Below are 18,469 nucleotides of genomic sequence, written 5' to 3' on the forward strand. Positions count from 1 at the left end.
ATGGACCCGCTGCCGGCGGCGCCGGTGCCGGTAGGATGCGGGTCCCTGCCCCCGGTCTCGGTCCCGGTAGGATGCTGATCCCTTGTCCCCGGTCCCGGTAGGATGCGGATCCCCTGCCCTCGGTGCCGGTAGGATGCGCGTCCCCTGCCCCCGGTGCCGGTGCCGGTGCGGGCGCTGCCGCCGCTGCCGGGGAGGCGGGCGGGAGGCGGGCCGGTGACTCATGGCTTCCCAACGGCGGCGGCTCCTCCCCGCGGCCGCCGGCCCCGCGCAGCCCCCGGCACATGGGCCGCGGCTCCGGCAGCGCGGAGCTGGCCATGGCCGCACCGCCCGCCCGCTGCCCCGACTGCCCGGGGCCGGAGCGGGGGGGCGGCGGCGGGACCCCCGCCGTGCCACACCTCGGCATTGCGGTGGACGAGGGGGACGTGCTGCCCGGGGCGCTGCGGATCGTGCGGCGGCTGAGACCCGCCTGGGATCCGGCCGCGGTGAAGACCAAGGTACGGCGGGGACCCTGCGCCGGCACCCCGCGAACCGGCGGCCGCTCTCACCGGGGATCGCCCGCCGGGGCTGCGGAGCCCGCCTGGGGGGCGGTTGTGGGGTTCTGGGGTCTGTCTGAGCGGGCTGGGGTGCTCACCCCGGCGGGGTGTGGGGGCAGCTCAAGGGGGGCTGAGGGGCTCAGCCTGGGAGCTGTGGGGTCTGTCCTAGGGGGGCTGTGGGGCTCAGCCGGGGGGCTATAGGGGGGCTGTAGGGTTTAACCCGGGGGGCTACCGGATCTGTCCGAGGGGGAATGTGGGGGTCACCCAAGGGGCGCCGTGGGGTTCACTGTGGGGGGCTGTAGGACCAGCCCCAGAGGATGTGACACCCCGTACCCCCACCCCGGGTCTCCCTTCCGTGCCTAGAGCGTAACCGGGGGTTCATCAGCTGTGCAAAGGTGTGACACCCCCATCGCACACCCGCCCCACGAGGTTTAGGGACCCCTGGGGTGGTCACCGAGCGGTGGCTGTGGGTACAAAAGTGTCCCCAGGCTGGCAGCCGAGGCGCGCCCGCAGGAGCGGCCGCTCCCGGGAGCCGCTCTTGTTTGGGATATTTGTCGGCTCCTGCATTTCCCAGGCTGCGTGGGCTGAGCCCCAGTTCAGGTGGGAGCTGGACACCAGTCCCGGGTCCTGGCATGGGACAGGGCTCGGCTGTGCGGGGCTGCCAGGGCTGTGCTGGGAGAGCTGGGCTGGCGTGGGAATCGCTCTGGCCGGGGCTGGGGTGACACAGGCTGGTGGCGCCGGTGCCCTCGGCTGTGCCCTGGCTCTGGGCACCGGAGCGTGGAGGGGCTGGGACTGCGTGCCCTTAAATGTCTGCACGTGAGCCAGTGTCCCCTCCGAAGGCACACGCTTCCCGTCATTAAAAATGTATTAATAGCCAAGTGTAATTAAATACAAGAAGCTGCAGGAAAAGCCATCTGAAAGGGCAGATGGCAGCGGGCAGGAAGCTGGGAGTTGGAGTTTGCCGGGGCAGGAAATGTCTCGCTCCGCTCGCTGAGCTCGGTGGTTGTGGAGGGACCCCGGCTCTGCGGTATCCAGGCTCCGCAGGGGTCAGTGTTCCACAGCAGCTCGGGTGTGCGGGCGTGTGTTTTTAATTTAAAAAAAGAAAGGGGAAAAAAAAAAGAAAGAAAAAGATAAAAAAAAAAAAACCAAAACCACGCAGGAGTTGAGGGAAAACTCTCCCGTTGCGTTTCCCTCGGTTGCTTTCCCTCCTCCCGCGTTTCCCCTCGCAGGAGCCGCTCGGGATGGGATGGAGCGGGCCAGGGCCCTCAGCTGGTTCCCATTAGCGATCCCATTCCCTGCCCGGTGCCCTGGAGCACTGCCCCGTTCCCAGCACCTCGCGGGGGCTGTACCAGGCTGTGCTGGTGGCTTGGGAAAATCTCCCGGAGCTCAGGAACGCGGCAAGAAGGGTCTGGGAGCTCGGGCTGCCCTGCCATGCCTGCTTCCCAGAGCTCCTGCTCCTCATCCCTGAGGAATGTCTGTGACGCTGAGTCAGCTCCCCCTGCTCCCAGGGAAGCACAAATGCCTCCATCCATGGATTCCATCCATCCATCCATCCCTCATCCCTCCATCCCTCATCCATCCATCCACCATCCATCCAATCCATCATCCATCCATCCATCATCCATCCATCCATCCATCCATCCACCCATCCTTCCCTTCATCCATCCATCATCCATCCGTCCATCCATCATCCATCCATCCATCCATCCCTCATCCCTCCATCCCTCATCCTCCATCCATCATACATCCATCCGTCCATCATCCATCCATCCATCCATCCATCATCCATCCATCCATCATCCATCCATCCATCCATCCATCCATCATACATCCATCCGTCCATCATCCATCCATCCATCCATCCATCATCCATCCATCCATCATCCATCCATCCATCCATCCATCCATCTCTCAGCCAGAGATAACAGCAGCAGCGCCGCAGAGCCGAAGCCACGTGAGGTTGCCTTGCAGGGTTGGATGTTTTTAGCCCAGATTTGGTAACAAGTTGCCCTGCTGGTGGCCAGCTCCAGGCTGGGGGTGCCAAGGCAGCCAGCACGGCGGCGTTTTGGGAATGCTGAGGGATTCTCCCAGCAGGCGAAGCACCAGCAGTTGGATTTTGCTGCCTCACCCCAGCGCTTTGGCACAGGTCTCTCTTTGCGTTTAATCCCTGCAAAGTTCACGGAGTGTCACTCCTCCCCTCTGTCCCCGCTGCCACCCGGCTGCAGGAGGGAAGGATCTGGGGTGGCAGCAGGGTGGCTGCAGCCTGGATCCACAGGGAACAGCACCGGGCATCCCCCAGGCAGCCACCACCACCCTCGGGAGCCACCCCCAAACCCAGCGAGTCCCTGCAGGTCACGTGTGCATCTCCAGAGTTGGTGGCCTGGAATTCAGGGGGGATAAGGCTCAGTAATCCCCTTAAACCTGCTGGAAAGGGCTGGCCAGGCTGTGGGACAGCAAAACAAAGCAGCACCGAGGATTTCACTCCATGAGGAGCCGCTCACCTGCAGGTGACCCACGTGTGGCTCGTGGTGACACCTGCATGGATGGCATGTGTCACCTCTGCTGCCTGAATTTCCAGCCTCTGGGGCCTGGCAGGACAAGAGGAGGAAAGAGCTGAGCCCCGTGGTAAAACCCAGATTATCAACTCGGGGAAAAGCAGCTTGAGAAGGCTCAGCTGCAGCTGAGGGGCAGCACCCCTGAGGATGGGGCAGCGGCCTCGCCCTGCTCACCCCAAATCCAGCTGTGGAATGGGGGAATCACCCCTGTCTGGCTTGGAGGATCTCGTTCCAGTGCCTGGAGTCTCCCCTGGGAGGCTGCTTGGGGAGCCCTATATATAGGAACCCTATAGGGGAGCGTGGGTTGCTGAGTGGGATGTCTAAAATTATCCATCCCATCCCTGAGCGCCGTGGCTGCCGGAGCAGGAGCCCTCTCCCCTCTCCTGCTCCGGCTCCCTGATCCCACAGGGGTGAGGGAATCGTTCCCATGGGGAGCCACAGCACCCCAGAGTGCCCAGGTTGGAGCTGGCACGCTGGGGGTCAGTGGGACAGGGGTTTGCTGTGGGGTGACAGAACCCCAAACCCCCTCAGTGCCCTGGAAGTGCCCAAATCCCGGTGGGATGAAGGAATCATTCCCAGGAGAGCCACAGAGTGCCCAGCTTTGAGTTGAGCATCCCACGGTGTGGGGGGCAATGGGGCAAGGAATTCCTGTGGGGTGACAGAACCCCAAATCCCCTCAGTGCCCTGGAAGTGCCCAAATCCTGGCGGGATGAAGGAATCATTCCCATGGGGAGGCGCAGCACCCTGGAGTGCCCAGCTTGGAGCTGGCACGGGGGACAATTGGGGTGATTTCCCGTGGGGTGACAAGTCCCTAAATCCCCTTGGGTGCCTCAGAGGTGCCCAAAATCCCAGTGGGATGAAGGAATTCTGCGCAGGAGGAGCCACAGCACCCCAAAACTGGCACGGGGACAACAGGACAGGGATTTCTTGTGGGGTGACAGATCCCCAAACCCCCTCAATGCCCTGGAAGTTCCCAAAATCCCGGTGGGATGAGGGAATCATTCCCAGGGGAATCACAGCACCCCAAAACTGGCACAGGGACAACAGGACAGGGGTTTCTTGTGGGGTGACACGTCCCCAAACCCCGCCGGGAGCCCCGGAGGTGCCTAAATCCCGGCGGGATGGGGCACGGAGCCCGGCACGGGCGGCAGCAGCCCCGGCATGTGCGCGGGCAGGCGGCCAAGGCGGAGCTCCGGGAGAACAAAACTCCCTTTCCATCTGCGAGGAGCCGTCAGAGCGGTGACACGAGATGTCCCCAGCAGCGACGTCCCCGCCTATCAGCGCCCCGGCCCGCGGGGAGGGTCGGAGGAGGGGATGGGGGGTGGTGTTTGCTCCGACCTTGTTTTCAGCCTCGTTGGCTGGTTTATTTATTTATTACTTTTTTAATTTCGTGCCAATTTACACTGATTTTTTTTTTTCTTTCCTCCCCTGGGGAGACATTCCCGGGGCTGCTCCCGTGCCAAGCGTGCTGGTGGCACATCTGGCCTGAGCTGTTCCTGAGCTATCCCTGAGCTGTTCCAGGTGAAATCAGCAGGATTTCCACCCAAACCACCACCTCTGCCTGCAGAGGTGTTCCTGAGATATCCCTGAGCTGTTCCAGGTGAAAAATAATAGGATTTCTACCCAAACCACCACCTCTGCCTGCAGAGGTGTTCTTGAGCTGTTCCAGGTGAAAAATAACAGGATTTCCACCCAAGCCACCCCTTCTACCTGCAGAGGTGTTCCTGAGATATCCCTGAGCTGTTCCAGGTGAAATTAGCAGGATTTTCACCCAAACCACCACCTCTGCCTGCAGAAGTGTTCATGACATATCCCTGAGCTGTTCCAGGTGAAAAAGCAGAGGTGTTCCTGAGCTATCCCTGAGCTGTTCCAGGTGAAATCAGCAGGATTTCCACCCAAACCACCACCTCTGCCTGCAGAGGTGTTCCTGAGATATCCCTGAGCTGTTCCAGGTGAAAAATAATAGGATTTCTACCCAAACCACCACCTCTGCCTGCAGAGTGTTCTTGAGCTGTTCCAGGTGAAATGAGCAGGATTTCCAACCAAACCACCTCTTCTACCTGCAGAGGTGTTCCTGAGCTATTGCAGGTGAAAAATAACAGGATTTCCACCCAAGCCACCCCTTCTACCTGCAGAGGTGTTCCTGAGATATCCCTGAGCTGTTCCAGGTGAAATTAGCAGGATTTTCACCCAAACCACCACCTCTGCCTGCAGAACCTTGAACCTCAGTCCTCCCAAACTCATCTCACTCCCCCAGGATCTTTCCTGGCTGCGCTGCCTCGCTCCTTTTCCTCATTTTTGCCATTCCCACGAGTTTTTCCCACCGGTGGGAAGCAGACACGGGGTTCCCCCATTCCCAGCCTTACCCGGGTGTCACCCTGGCCGTGTCTGTCCCCACCCAGCTCTTCACTGATGGCATCACCAACAAGCTGGTGGCCTGCTACATGGACGAGGGCATGGTGGACGCGCTGCTGGTGCGAGTGTACGGCAGGAAAACCGAGCTGCTGGTGGACAGGGAGACGGAGCTGAGGAATTTCCAGGTGCTCCGAGCCCACGGTTGCGCCCCCGACCTCTACTGCTCCTTCCAGAACGGGCTCTGCTACCAATTCCTGCCGGGAATCGCGCTGGGACCCGACCACGTGAGGGATCCCCACATCTTCAGGTGTGTGGGACGTCCTAGGGGGGGTCTGGGGGTTCCCCTTCAATTTTTCTCTTGATTTTCTGGGGGTTTGTTCTGTGTTTCCAGCTCTCCCCTGACTGCCGTGGGTGGGGGTCACTGGTGTGCCCAGTCCTGGGTGGTGTCGGGGGGTAAATGGGTCAGACTGCAGCCAGAGATGTCAAAATTGCCACATTTCTAATTTTTATCAGGTTTTGGTGAAAAGAGGTTTCCTGGGAAGCCGGAATTAAGTTTTCCTGGGAAGCTGGAATTAAAAGTTTCCTGGGAAGTTTGAATTAAGTTTTCCTGGGAAGCTGGAATTAAAGTTTCCTGGGAAGTTGGAATTAAGGTTTCCTGGGAAGCTGGAATTTAGTTTTCCTGAGAAGCTGGAATTAAGGTTCTCTGGGAAGCTGGAATTCTTCTGGGAAGCAGAGTTTAGGGCTGAATTTACCCGAAAATGGCAATTCTGAAATGATTCAGAGGCCGATCCCTGACACGGCACGAGGGCTCAGCTGTGCTCACCCCGTGGTTTAAGCAGGATTTTCAGGGAACCCCCATGAAGACACCCCCAAAGCTCTTCGGGGGATTTTGCAGGGGGGATTTTGAGGATTTGGGATCCCCCCTCACCCCTCTGCTGTGCTCCACACCAGGCTGGTGGCCCGGGAGATGGCCCGAGTCCACGCCATCCACGCCAACGGGAGCCTCCCCCGGCCCATGCTGTGGCAGAAGCTGCACAAATACCTCAGCCTGGTGAAGACAGAGCTCAGCCCAAAGGTATCCAACGCCAGGTAAAGGCAGAGGGATCCCACAGAGCCAGGCTCTGCCTCGGGCACCCCCTGCCCACCCCCTCTGGGGCCGAGGTTCCCAGGTAAAGCCTCTGCAGGGATTTGGGGCTGGATCCCTCTCAGAAGCCCTGGAGCAGCTCCAGCCCCTTCCTGCTGCCAGTTTGGGGAGGATTTCAGCTTTTTTGGAGCTCTGGGATGTGTCAGTGCAGGATCCAGCTGGAGGCACAGCCTCCCACTGCTGGAACAATCCTCCTTCTCCTCCTCCCGGAAATTTAGAATAAACCCGAGCTCAAGCCCCGCTGAGCTGACGATTAACTCTAAAAATTAAACCACTCAGCTCCCACTTCCAACCAACCCATCCCGCTTTTTGGGGCGGCTGGTTTGACCCGGCAGGTGAGAGTTGGGGTGTCTGGGAAGGATTGGGGCAGCCCCAAGAGGCGGAGGAGGTGAACGAACCCTGGGCAGGGCAATCATTAACCCGCGGCAGGAGCCAGCCGGGCTTTTCTCAGCGCCCGCCGGGCCACGGGCAGACTTTACCCACCCTGCGCCTTCAGCGCAGCCAATTAGGCAATCATTAACGAGCTTTTTTCTTGGAAGCCGCGCTCCTGAGGTTACCGCCGGGCTGCCAGAGTCCAAAACATCCCCGCGCCCCGGGGGCTCCGCCGGCTGCTCGGGGAGCGAGCGCTGGGTGGATTTGGGGATGGGCGTGGGGGGTTTTGGGGACACGGGATGCGCTGAGGCTGAGGTGGGTGGTTGCCTGGGTACCAAACGTGGTCCCCTCCCCAAAAGCAGCCTCGTTAGTCGCGCTTTGTGTCGTTAATGGGATCGTTTGTAAGGCAAGAGAGGGAAACTGGGGAAATTCTGCTCCTGTGACCCCAGGGAAGCGCTGGAAGTCAGGGAAGAGAAATTCTCCTCCTGAGCAGCCCCCAGGGAACTGCTGGAAACTGGGGAAATTCTGCTCCTGTGACCCCAGGGAACTGCTAGAAGTCAGGGAAGAGAAATTCTGCTCCTGTGGCCTCAGGGAAGCGCTGGAAGCTGGGGAAATTTTGGAAATTGGGAAAATTCTAGAATTTGGGGAAGTTCTGCCCCTCAGCCCCCAGGGAAGTGCTGAAAGCTAGGGAAGCACAATTCTGCTCTTGTGGCCCCAGGGAAGCGCTGGAAACTGGGGAAATTCTGGAATTTGGGGAAATTCTGCTCCTGTGGCCCCAGGGAAGCGCTGGAAGTCAGGAAAGAGCAATTCTGCCCGAGACCCCTGGGAAGCGCTGGAAGTTGGTGAAATTCTGGAAGTCGGGGAAATTCTGCCCCTGAGCCGCCAGGGAAGTGCTGGAAGCTGGGGAAACACTGGAAGTTAGGGAAATTCTGCCTCTGAGGCCCCAGGGAAATGCTGGAAGTCAGGGAAGCACAATTTGCTCCTGTGGCCCCAGAAAAAGCTCTGGAAGTCAGGGAAGCGCTGGAAGCTGGGGAAATTCTGGAATTCAGGGAAATTCTGCCCCTGAGCCCCCAGCGAAACACTAGAAGCCAGGGAAATTCTGCTCCTGTGGCCCCAGGGAAAGCTCTGGAAGTCAGGGAAGAGCAATTCTGTCCCCAGAGCCCCCAGGGAAGCACTGGGAGCGCGGGAAACGCCACCCCCGAGCCCCCAGGGAAGCTCTGGAAACGGAGAAAACGCCACCCCCGAGCGCCAGGGCGGCTCCCCGAGAGCAGCAGCGATGCCACCCTGTCCCTTTTGTCCCCCCGGCCAGCCTCCCGCGGGACGTGCCCAGCCCCGAGGCGCTGGAGCAGGAGCTGGCCTGGATGGAGGAGACGCTGTCGCAGCTGGGGTCCCCCGTGGTGCTGTGTCACAACGACCTCCTGTGCAAGAACATCATCTACGACAGGACACGAGGTCTGTGCGCCCGGGGGGGGTCACTGTCAGCCGTCAGGAACACAGAACCAAGGAATTATAATTGTCATTATGGAGGAATTATAATTATCAATAATCACGGAATTATAATATGCAGGTGATTTTATTGAAGAGCTCTGGGTGTCAGGGGTACAGACCCAAATCTGACTCTGCCATGGGTTCAGGATGAGCATGTTTTTATATTATTATCATTATATAATTACGTATTAATTATTAAACTTATATTTTTCTATTGTATACATCGATTTCATCCAAGCATGGATTCTTCTAATTTCCATCAAACCCCCCAAACATCGTTTCTCATTATTCTTGTTACGATTAAACAATAATTATATCCAATTACCAATCATCGCATGTAACAATCATATCATTTATCATATAACAATCATTTAATTTCTCATAGTTATTATTTATCATAAACATCATCATCATAAATATCACATAATAGTTATCATTATTTACTATCATAGTCATTATCACTTAATTTATTATTCATTAAATGATTACACAGGTGTAGCCTAACATTTTCCCAGGGCCTACCCTGACGTTTTCCCAGGGCCTACCAGGCCCAACCTTTCTTTCCAACTCCCCTGACTATCCCACGATTTTAGAAACATTTTATCCCCGTGCTGTCATCACCCCTGTCCCCGCCCCTGGCGGTTTTTGTCCCCGCAGAGCGCGTGCGCTTCATCGACTACGAGTACACGGGCTACAACTACCAGGCCTTCGACATCGGCAACCACTTCAACGAGTTCGCAGGTGGGGAGCAGCTGGGGACCCCCAAAATCCCCCCAGCCCCGGCCTGGGGTGTCCCCATCACTGGGATGGAGGAGGGAGTTATCCCCAGTCCCATACTGGGAAATGGGGTGTCCCTGTCACTGGGAATTGCATGTCCCATACTGGGAAATGGGGTGTTCCTGTTACTGGGAATTCCAGTCCCATACTGGGAAATGGGGTATCCCTGTTACTGGGAATTCCCTGTCCCATACTGGGAAATGGGGTGTCCCTGTTACTGGGATGGAGGAGGGAGTTTTATTCCCAGTTCCATACTGGGAAATGGGTGTTCCTGTTACTGGGAATTCCAGTCCCATACTGGGAAATGGGGTGTCCCTGTTACTGGGATGGGGGAGGGAGTTGTCCCCAGTCCCATACTGGGAAATGGGTTGTCCCCATCTCTTGGGGTAGAGAAGGGAATTTTGTCTCCTTGTTACTGGGAATTCCCTGTCCCGTACTGGAAAATGGGGTGTCCTGTCACTGGGAATTCCAGTTCCATACTGGGAAATGGGGTGTCCCGTCACTGGGAATTCCATGTCTCATACTGGGAAATGGGGTATCCCTATTACTGGGAATTCCAGTTCCATACTGGGAAATGGGGTCCCTGTTACTGGGAATTCCAGTCCCATACTGGGAAATGGGGTATCCCTGTTACTGGGAATTCCATGTTCCCTACTGGGAAATGGGGTGTCCCTGTTACTGGGATGGAGGAGGGAGTTTTATTCCCAGTTCCATACTGGGAAATGGGTGTTCCTGTTACTGGGAATTCCAGTCCCATACTGGGAAATGGGGTGTCCCTGTTACTGGGATGGGGGAGGGAGTTGTCCCCAGTCCCATGCTGGGAAATGGGTTGTCCCCATCTCTTGGGGTGGAAAAGGGAATTTTGTCTCCAGTGCTGGGGTGGGAAATGGGATTTCCCCATCCCTGGGATGGAGGAGGGAGTTGCATTCCCAGTCCCAGGGTGGAAAATGGGGCTGTTCTGGGGTCTCCTGATCCCTGGGAATGGAGGAGGGAGTTGAACCCCAAATCCCATGATGGGAAATGGGGTCTCCCCATCCCTGGGATGGAGGAGGGAGCCTCACCCCAAACCCTACAGCAGGAAATGGGGCTGCCCATGGTCACAGCGGGGTCTCTGCTGCTCCTGGGCACCCCGATGCCCCTGGGGTGCCAACCCTGGCTCCTCACCCCGAGGGCCAGCAGCTGATCCTGGCTTTGTGCCTGGCTGGGGTTGTGCTCTCCTCACTTTACTGTGGAGACCCCAATCTGTCCCTGTCCCCTCCTGTCCCCCCGTGTCCCCCTGTCCCCCCAGGTGTGAAGGAGGTGGATTATGGCCTCTACCCTGGCAAGGAGACGCAGCTGCAGTGGCTGCACTCCTACCTGCAGGCCTACAAGGAGCTCACCCAGGGCCACCCAGGTGACAGCCAGGTGTCCCAGGAGGAGCTGGAGACCCTCTACGTGCAAGTGAACAAGTTCTCCTTGGTGAGTGAGGAGGAGGAAGGAGCCGAAAACAGCCCAGGCATGAGGGAGTTCTCTGCTCTTGGCCTTCCAGCTGACCTGGCCAGCGCCAGGTGCCAGCCTGGGGGCTTGGGGACATCGGGGACAGGCTGTGCCTCGGCCCTGGCAGTGCCTCAGGGACGCTGAGCCCCGGGCAAGGTCACGGGGGTGTGTTGGGGACAGCTGTGCCCGACAGGGTGGCCTTGGGCAGTCCTTCAGAGGGGTCAGGCACGGCTGGAGTGAGGAAATCCTCTTTGCTGACTGCCAGGGGCGGCCCCAGCCGATTTTCTGGAAATTTTGGGTGAAATATTCTCTGTGTTCCTGGCTGCAGCTGCCGGGAGGGCAGCACAGGGGTGGCATCCCAAGTCCAGCACCCTCCCTGCTGCCATCCCTGGCTCCAGCCAGGAGCAGCCCCTGGAGGGCACAGAAATCCCGCTGTGGGTCCGTGTCCTGTCCTTGTCACAGCCCTGGGGGTTGGGGCACAGGGGTTTCTGTCCCCGCAGCTGTTCCCTGATCCTTGCTCTGCCCCTTGCAGGCGTCCCATTTCCTCTGGGCCTGCTGGGGCCTGATCCAGGATAAATATTCCACCATAGACTTTAATTTCTTACGGTGAGTCCACTCAGGCTGCTCCCAGGGAAATGGGCGGGGAGGGAGGATCCCGGGGAGCATCCTGGTAATCCGTGGGGAGGATCCTGGGGAGGATCCCTGGGAAGGATCCCGGTAATCCCTGGGGAGGATCCTGGGGAGAACCCTGGTGGTCCCTGGGGAGGATCCTGGGGAGGATCCTGGGGAGGATCCCAAGGATCCTGGGGAGGACCCTGGTGGTCCCTGGGGAGGATCCCAGGGAGGATCCCAGTGGTCTCTGGGGAGGATCCCAGGGAAGATCCCGGCTGTCCCCGGGGAGGATCCCGGCTGTCCCCTGGGAGGATCCCAGCAGTCCTTGGGGAGGATCCCGGCTGTCCCTGGGGAGGATCCTGGGACAAACGCCAGCAGTCCCAGGGGACACGAGTGGCTCCGAGCCGTCCCTCCTCTCTCTCTCTCTTTACAGATATGCAAAGTTAAGGTTTAAACAGTACTTCAAGATGAAGCCGGTGGTCACAGCCCTGCAGGTCCCCAAGTAGGGGCCGCCCCGAGCTCTCCTGTCCTGGCCGTGCCCTCGCGCCCCCCTCGCCCAGCGGTGCCAAGGGGGACAAGAGGAGCCCTGCCCCGGCCACCACCGCTCCCAGGAGAGCCTGGCCACCCCCAAGACTGGACCACGAGATGCTGGAGAGGACCAGGGCCCCGCGAGGCCCCAGCCCACGCCAGGAAGCCCCACCACCGCCTTAACGCCCGGTGCCGGTGCCCGGCAGGTCCGTGCCCCGCTGGCACTGCTGCTGCTGCCCGGCCTGGCACCAACCCCTCCCCTGCGCTGTCCCCGAGGGGGACACGGCGTCACCCCGGCCGCTCAGGGCCCCCAGAGCTGCCCCACTGTCCCCTCCTGCCCCGCTGGGTGCCACCCTCAAAGCAGCGCTGTCCCATGTCCCTGCTGGCCCCCAGCACGGGACCCTTGTCCCTGAGGGGTGGCAGCTGTGGGCAAAGGGGCAGTGCCAGCCGTGAGCCCCTGGCACCTGTGGGGTGCTGCTGTGGGCACGGGGTGCCCGCCCCCCCTGCGTCGTTCCAGCCCGGGGGTGTCCCCACAGCTGCCCCTGCCTGTCCCCACTGTCCCCTTGGCTTGGTGGCTTCTCCCCCGCCCCCAGCTCTGCCCCCAGGGGGTCTGGGGACATCCAGGGAGGTCTGTCCTGCCTGTCCCCACCCCTGTCCTCCTCCCTTGGCTGTGTCCCCATCCCTGGCAGGAGGTGGCACGGAGCTGCCCCGCTCCAGGACCGGGCACAGCTTCACCCCCACCCCCCTGCCCTGCTGAGCCCGTCGAGCTCAGCTCAGCAATCAGGGCCCTGTGCCCCCCCTGCTGTGGGGACAAGGTGACTGTCCCTTCCCCAGGCACAGGGACCTCCCCCACAGCCCTGTGCCACCTCAGCTGTGGGGACAAGGTGGCTGTCCCTTCTCCAGGCACAGGGATGTCCCCGAGAGCCCTGTACCCACCTTGGCTGTGGGGACAAGGTGACTGTCCCTTCTCCAGGCACAGGGATGTCCCCCAGGCAGACCCAGGGCTGCTGGCACGTCCGTGTTTGTTTCAGTGGGAAATAAAAGCTGCTGGTAGCTGGAATTTGGGGCTGTGGATCTGGGGCTGGAGCAGGGGCAGCCCCCCCGGGCTCTGGGGGTGCTCCTGTCCCTTCTGTACCCCAAGATGTCCCCATCCAACCCTCACCCCCACTCTGGTGAAGCCCAAGCCCCTTTCTCTGCTCCAAAAAGTCACTTTTATTGTGCCAAGGGCCAAGGGGAGGAACGATTGTAAACAGGGATGTGAAATATACAGGTTAAGTTACTCGTCGTCTTATTAACAAAATAAAGCTCTATCTATATTTACAATCTTTAAAAAACAAAACGAAACAACAAAAAAATAAAAAGTAATGGAAGAGAGACAAGAAGAGCTGCAGCTGTGGGGGGGGGACACATCTGCTGCCAGTCCCTCTGCAGCACAGCCTGGCCCAGCGCTGGAGTGGGACCCCTCCCCAGGGACCCCTGTCTGTCCCCAGGGACCCCTGTCCCACCTCAGGGACCCCTGTCCCTCCCCAGAGACCCCTGTCTGTCCCCAGGGACCCCTGTCCCACCTCAGGGACCCCTGTCCTTCCCCGGGACCCCTGTCCCACCTCAGGGACTCCTGTCCCTCCCCAGAGAGTTGGGAATAAATAAAGCACTGACAAAGGGCAAGGGAGCAGGGAGGGGCTGGCAGGGCAGGGCAGGGGCTGGCGGGATGTCCCCTGGGATAAGGGATGTCCCCACGGCAGTGTCCCCAGCACTCGGGTGCTGCTGCTGAGATTGGGATCCCCAGCCCAGCCCGGCTTGGGGACAAGGCACTAGAGGGACAAGGGGACAGAGGCTGGTGCCCACTTTGTGCAGCCTCGAGCCCAGGTGGCCACGGCTCCCGTGGTGTCCCCAGCACAGTGACAGTCCCTGCAGTGTCCCCAGCGCTGTCGCTGTCCCCAGCACAGTGACAGTCCCTGCAGTGTCCCCAGCGCTGGCGCTGTCCCCGCGCTGTCCCCAGCACAGTGACAGTCCCTGCAGTGTCCCCAGCGCTGGCGCTGTCCCCGCGCTGTCCCAGGCTCGGGGCTGTTCCCGGCTGTGCCACACGGAGGTGCCGGAGCCCCGCGCACAGAGGGACAGCGGGGACACGGCCGGGGAGAGAGCGGCTGGGCACAGGGGGACAGGGCACACACCTGGGCATGGCACACACACCTGGACATGGCACACACACCTGGGCATGGCACACACACACACACACACACACACACACCTGGGCATGGCACACACACTTGAACATGGCACACACACACACACACACACACACACACACACACACACACACACACACACACACACACACACACACACACACACACACACACACACACACACACACACACACACACACACACACACACACACACACACACACACACACACACACACACACACACACACACACACACACACACACACACACACACACACACACACACACACACACACACACACACACACACACACACACACACACACACACACACACACACACACACACACACACACACACCTGGGCATGGTAAACACACACACCTGGGCATGGTAAACACACACACCCGGGCATGGCACACACACACCTGGACATGGCACACACACACCTGGGCATGGTAAACACACACACCTGGGCACTGAACACAGCTGGACATGGCACACACCTGCATGCTGCCACACAGAGGGACACTGCACTCACTTGGGCATTGCACACACACCTGGGCACTGCCACTCGCCTGGACACTGGCACACACACACACCTGGGCATGGCACACACCTGGGCACTGCCACACGGAGGGACACTGCACACTCACCTGGACCCCACACATGCACACCTGGGCACTGCCACACACCTGGACATGGCACACCCACCTGGCCACCCCTAAATCTCACCCATGCCCAGCCACACCCCAGCCCCTGGAGCAGGCTCTCACCACACCGCGCTCTTTTTTTCTCACAATTCCTTTCCCCTCAGCCGCTCCTTTCCCTCCCCTCACCCCGCAGGGCTCAGGTGCAGCCCGGGCTGCAGGGCCAGGTGCCCGGGCACAGGCGGGCATGTCCCCCCCCCGAGCGGGGCTGGCAGGGCAGGAACAGCCCCCGCTTTATTCCCAAAGTGGGCCAGAGCTGCCGGCAGCACAAAGGGCCCCGAGGAGCCCTTGGCCGGGGCCAGGCTGGAGCTAAAATTGGCTCGGGGGGAATTCGCTGGCAGGCACCAAAGAGCGAGCGGGAAGCGCGGAGGGGAGGTCACGCCAGGATAGAGGAGGGACGAGTGTGTCCCTGTCCTGTGTCCCCAGTCTGAGTCCTTATCCTGTGTCCCCACCCTGTGCCCAGCAGGTGAGGCTCTCCAGGACCCGCAGTGCCGCAGGGCTGGAGATGCTCTGGAGGTTCCCCGCAGCCTCAAGTCCCCTCAGGGGTGACAACACAGCAGCCACAGCGTCACCAAATCTCCAGGCTCGCTGGCCTCGGCTCCACGTGCCACCAAAGCAAGGCCAAGCCAGTCCGTGCCACCCAAAATCCCAGGTGCCCACCCTCGTGGGACCCTTCTACAGGTGGGCAGCTCCCCCGTGGCAGAGTGCCATCCCACCAGGACATGCGGTGCCCTCCCGGAGGTGGCAGCCAGCCCTGCCACCCCCTCCGCTGTCCCCTGTCCCCTCAGTCCGTCAGCACCACCAGCTCGCCGTCACTCTTGTCCTCGCCCTCCGAGTCCTCGTCCTCGCTGTAGCGGTACATGTCCCCCTCGGGCACCGAGTGCCCGTCGTCCCCGGCGTCGCCGTCCTTGAGGCTGCGGGTGTTGACGATGACGGGCATGGTGGGGTCCACGCCGCGGGGCAGGTAATGCTCCAGGAGGGGCGGGGGCAGCTGCACGCCCACCGGCCGCGGGTACAGCACGTCCGAGGAGCTGGGGGGCACCTGGCTGCCCTGCGGCCTGGGGGACACGGGGGTGGGCACTCAGAGGGGCAGACAGGGCTCAGGGGGCTGTCCTCAGCCACCCCGAGGGGGGAATTATGAGAGGGGCAGGTGGGCATCAACCCCATGGGCACCAGGTGGGCACGCACCTCATCGACATCAGGTGGGCACCAACCCCATGGGCACCAGATGGGGTCCCACCCATGTCACCAGGTGAGCCCCACACCAGCACCACCCCTCTGAGCCCGCGGGGCAGGGCACACAGGGGGTCCCTTATCAATCCCCCCTTATCAATCCCGCTTACCTATCCCCCATATCAAATCCCCCTTACCAATCCCCTTTACCAATCCCCCCGTACCCATTACCAATCCCCCTAACCAATCCTCTCTTATCAATTCCCCTTACCAACCCCCCCATACCAATCCCCCCTTATCAATCCCCCTTATTTATCCTTCATTGCCAATCCCCCAACCAATCCCCACTACCAATTCCCCCTTACCAATCCCCTTTATGAATCCCCTCATACCAATCCCCTTTACCAATCCCCCCTTATCAATCCCCCTGTACCAATCCTCCTTATCAATCTCCCTTACCAATCCCCCACCCCTTATCCATTCCCCCTTTATCAACCCCATTACCAACCCCCCTTATCAATCCCCTTATCAATTACCCTATCAAGTATCCCTGCCTGGCGTCCTGGCGCCGGTTCCTCATCAGCGCCTTGTACTCGCCCACGCGCAGCCGCTTGCCCTCCACGATGCAGGTGCGCTTGGGCCGCGGTTTGTATTTGTAGTCCGGGTACTTCTCCAGGTGCTGCCGGCTCAGCCGCGCCTGCTCCTCGTAGTAGGGCTGCTTCTCCTGGTTGGACATGGATTTCCAGCGGGATCCTGCGTGGGGAAAGGAGGAGAGCGTCCTCACAGCCTGCCTGAGCCAGGAGATCGGGGTGAACCCATCCCGAGCTTGATTGGTGCTGTTGGTTGATTAATTAATGATGTTAATTAATGGCGTTGGTTGTGGGAATGGTGCCTGGATTTATGGCAGTGCTGGTGGGAGACATGTGCCGCAGCTGCTTCTGCTGGAATATCGGGAACAGCTTCCCTGAATTTCTCTGGGCATTTCCAGGGATTCATCCCTTCATTCCCTGACCTTCCCTCCTGGATTCATCCCCCCATTCCCTGACTTTTCCTCCCAGGATTCATCCCCTCATTCCCTAACCTTCCCCAGGTCAGGGAGGTCCCTCTGTGGCAATTAAGAGTGGATCCCCTGTCTCCAGATCTTGTTCCCACCCCTCCAGGCGATGCAGAGGGGATCCCCATCCCCAGGTCTCATTCCCATCCCTCCAGGGGCTGTAGAAGGGCTCCTGCCCCAGGATTTTTGGGGGGAAGCAGAGGGAATCCTGCCCCAGGAGGTCGTTCCCATCTCTCCAGAGGCTGCAGAGGGGCTCCTGCCCCGGGATCTCACCCAGGATCTTGCTGATGCTGGAGTTGTGCATGTCTGGGAAGGCCTGCAGGATCTTCCTGCGCTCGTCCTTGGCCCACACCATGAAGGCGTTCATGGGCCGCTTGATGTGGTTGTTGTTCCTGGACTCTGGGAAGTGCCGGGAGCCTGCCGGGACACGCGGGATGAGGGCAGGAGCCAGGGGACAGAGCCACTCTGGGGTCACCACCGTGCCCTGGCCACCCTCACCGTCCATCTCGCAGCTCAGCAGAGCCTCGTCCAGCCGGTGGCCGGGGTTCTCCTCCATCCGCTCCTTCACCGGGGAGGAGTCAATCCCGACGGGCTCCTGTGGGACAGCGGGGTCAGGAGCCAGCCCCCAGCCCGGGGACAGCTGTGGCTGGTGACCTGGGGTGGCAGAGGGGACGGTGACAGCACAGAGTGACGCTCACCTTGCGGTAGGGGCTGCTCAGTGACCCCTCCATGGCGGCGCCGTGGCCGTGCAGCAGCTGCCGCGCGTCGTGGATGGCTTTGGTGATGGCATCGCCCTCTCCCAGGAATCCTGGCAGGACACGGGCACCCGTCAGTGCCAGCGGCCACCCCACTGACCCCCCCAGAGTACCCACCCCCAGAGGCATCCTTCAGTGCCAGCAGCCACCCCACTGACCCCCCCAGGGTACCCACCCCCAGGGGCACCCGTCAATGCCAGCGGCCACCCCACTGACCCCCCAGAGTACCTGTCAGTGCCAGCAGTGACCCCGCTGACCATTCACACACCCACCCCATGGGCATTCATCAGTGCCAGTGGCCACCCCAGAGTCCCCAGAGTACCTGTCAGTGCCAGTGGTCATCCCACTGACCACTCACAACATCCACCCCCATGGGAACTCATCAGTGCTAGTGGGCACTCCACTGACCACTGCTGACCCCCCACAGCACTGATCCCTAAAGGTGCCCATCAGTGCCAGTGGTCACCTCACTGACCACCCACACACCCACCCTTATGGACACCCATCTGTGCCATTGGTCACCCCACTGACCACTGCTGAGCACTCACAGCACCCACCCTCATGGGTACTCATCAGTGCCAGTGGTCACTCTGCTGACCACTCACACACCCACCCCGTGAGCACCCATCAGTGCCAGTGGTCACCCTGCTGACCTCCTACAGTACCCCTCCTTATGGGTACCTCTCAATGCCAGTGGTCATCCCACTGACCACTCACAACACCCACCCCATGGGCATTCATCAATGCCAG

The 18,469-nt window shown here is 60.2% G+C and overlaps 2 protein-coding genes across 6 annotated transcripts in view; one reads left to right on the plus strand and one right to left on the minus strand.

Moving 5' to 3' along the window:
* Positions 1-13,286, plus strand: ETNK2 (ethanolamine kinase 2). Its single transcript, XM_041470528.1, has 9 exons — positions 1-30; positions 102-494; positions 5,491-5,750; positions 6,395-6,532; positions 8,269-8,411; positions 9,105-9,188; positions 10,513-10,682; positions 11,233-11,306; positions 11,746-13,286. Exons 1-9 carry the CDS (start codon positions 1-3, stop codon positions 11,816-11,818), a joined length of 1,365 nt encoding a protein of 454 aa, XP_041326462.1. The 3' UTR covers positions 11,819-13,286.
* A 1,209-nt stretch (positions 13,287-14,495) lies between these two features.
* Positions 14,496-18,469, minus strand: part of SOX13 (SRY-box transcription factor 13) — a 35,621-nt gene continuing 31,647 nt past the window's right edge. For 4 of the 5 annotated variants that reach the window (XM_041470509.1, XM_041470510.1, XM_041470512.1 and 1 more), the window contains exons 10-14: positions 17,663-17,772; positions 17,463-17,559; positions 17,238-17,381; positions 16,447-16,663; positions 14,496-15,795 (exon numbers count right to left, since the gene is read on the minus strand). In XM_041470509.1, coding sequence (XP_041326443.1) covers positions 15,522-15,795; positions 16,447-16,663; positions 17,238-17,381; positions 17,463-17,559; positions 17,663-17,772 — 842 coding nt within the window. In that variant the 3' untranslated portion in view covers positions 14,496-15,521. The remainder of the gene's footprint in view (positions 15,796-16,446; positions 16,664-17,237; positions 17,382-17,462; positions 17,560-17,662; positions 17,773-18,469) is intronic. The other variant, XM_041470511.1, reaches the window with a different exon arrangement.

This window comes from Pyrgilauda ruficollis, unplaced genomic scaffold (assembly GCF_017590135.1).
Source record: "Pyrgilauda ruficollis isolate IOZ18807 unplaced genomic scaffold, ASM1759013v1 scaffold247, whole genome shotgun sequence".
NCBI lineage: Eukaryota > Metazoa > Chordata > Aves > Passeriformes > Passeridae > Pyrgilauda > Pyrgilauda ruficollis.

Coding starts and splice junctions, on each gene's coding strand:
- ETNK2 (XM_041470528.1), top strand. CDS start 1: ATGGACCCGCTGCCGGCGGCGCCGGTGCCG. Junction 31..101: donor TGCCGGCGGCGCCGGTGCCG/GTAGGATGCGGG, acceptor CGGTCCCGGTAG/GATGCGGATCCCCTGCCCTC. Junction 8,412..9,104: donor CATCTACGACAGGACACGAG/GTCTGTGCGCCC, acceptor TTGTCCCCGCAG/AGCGCGTGCGCTTCATCGAC.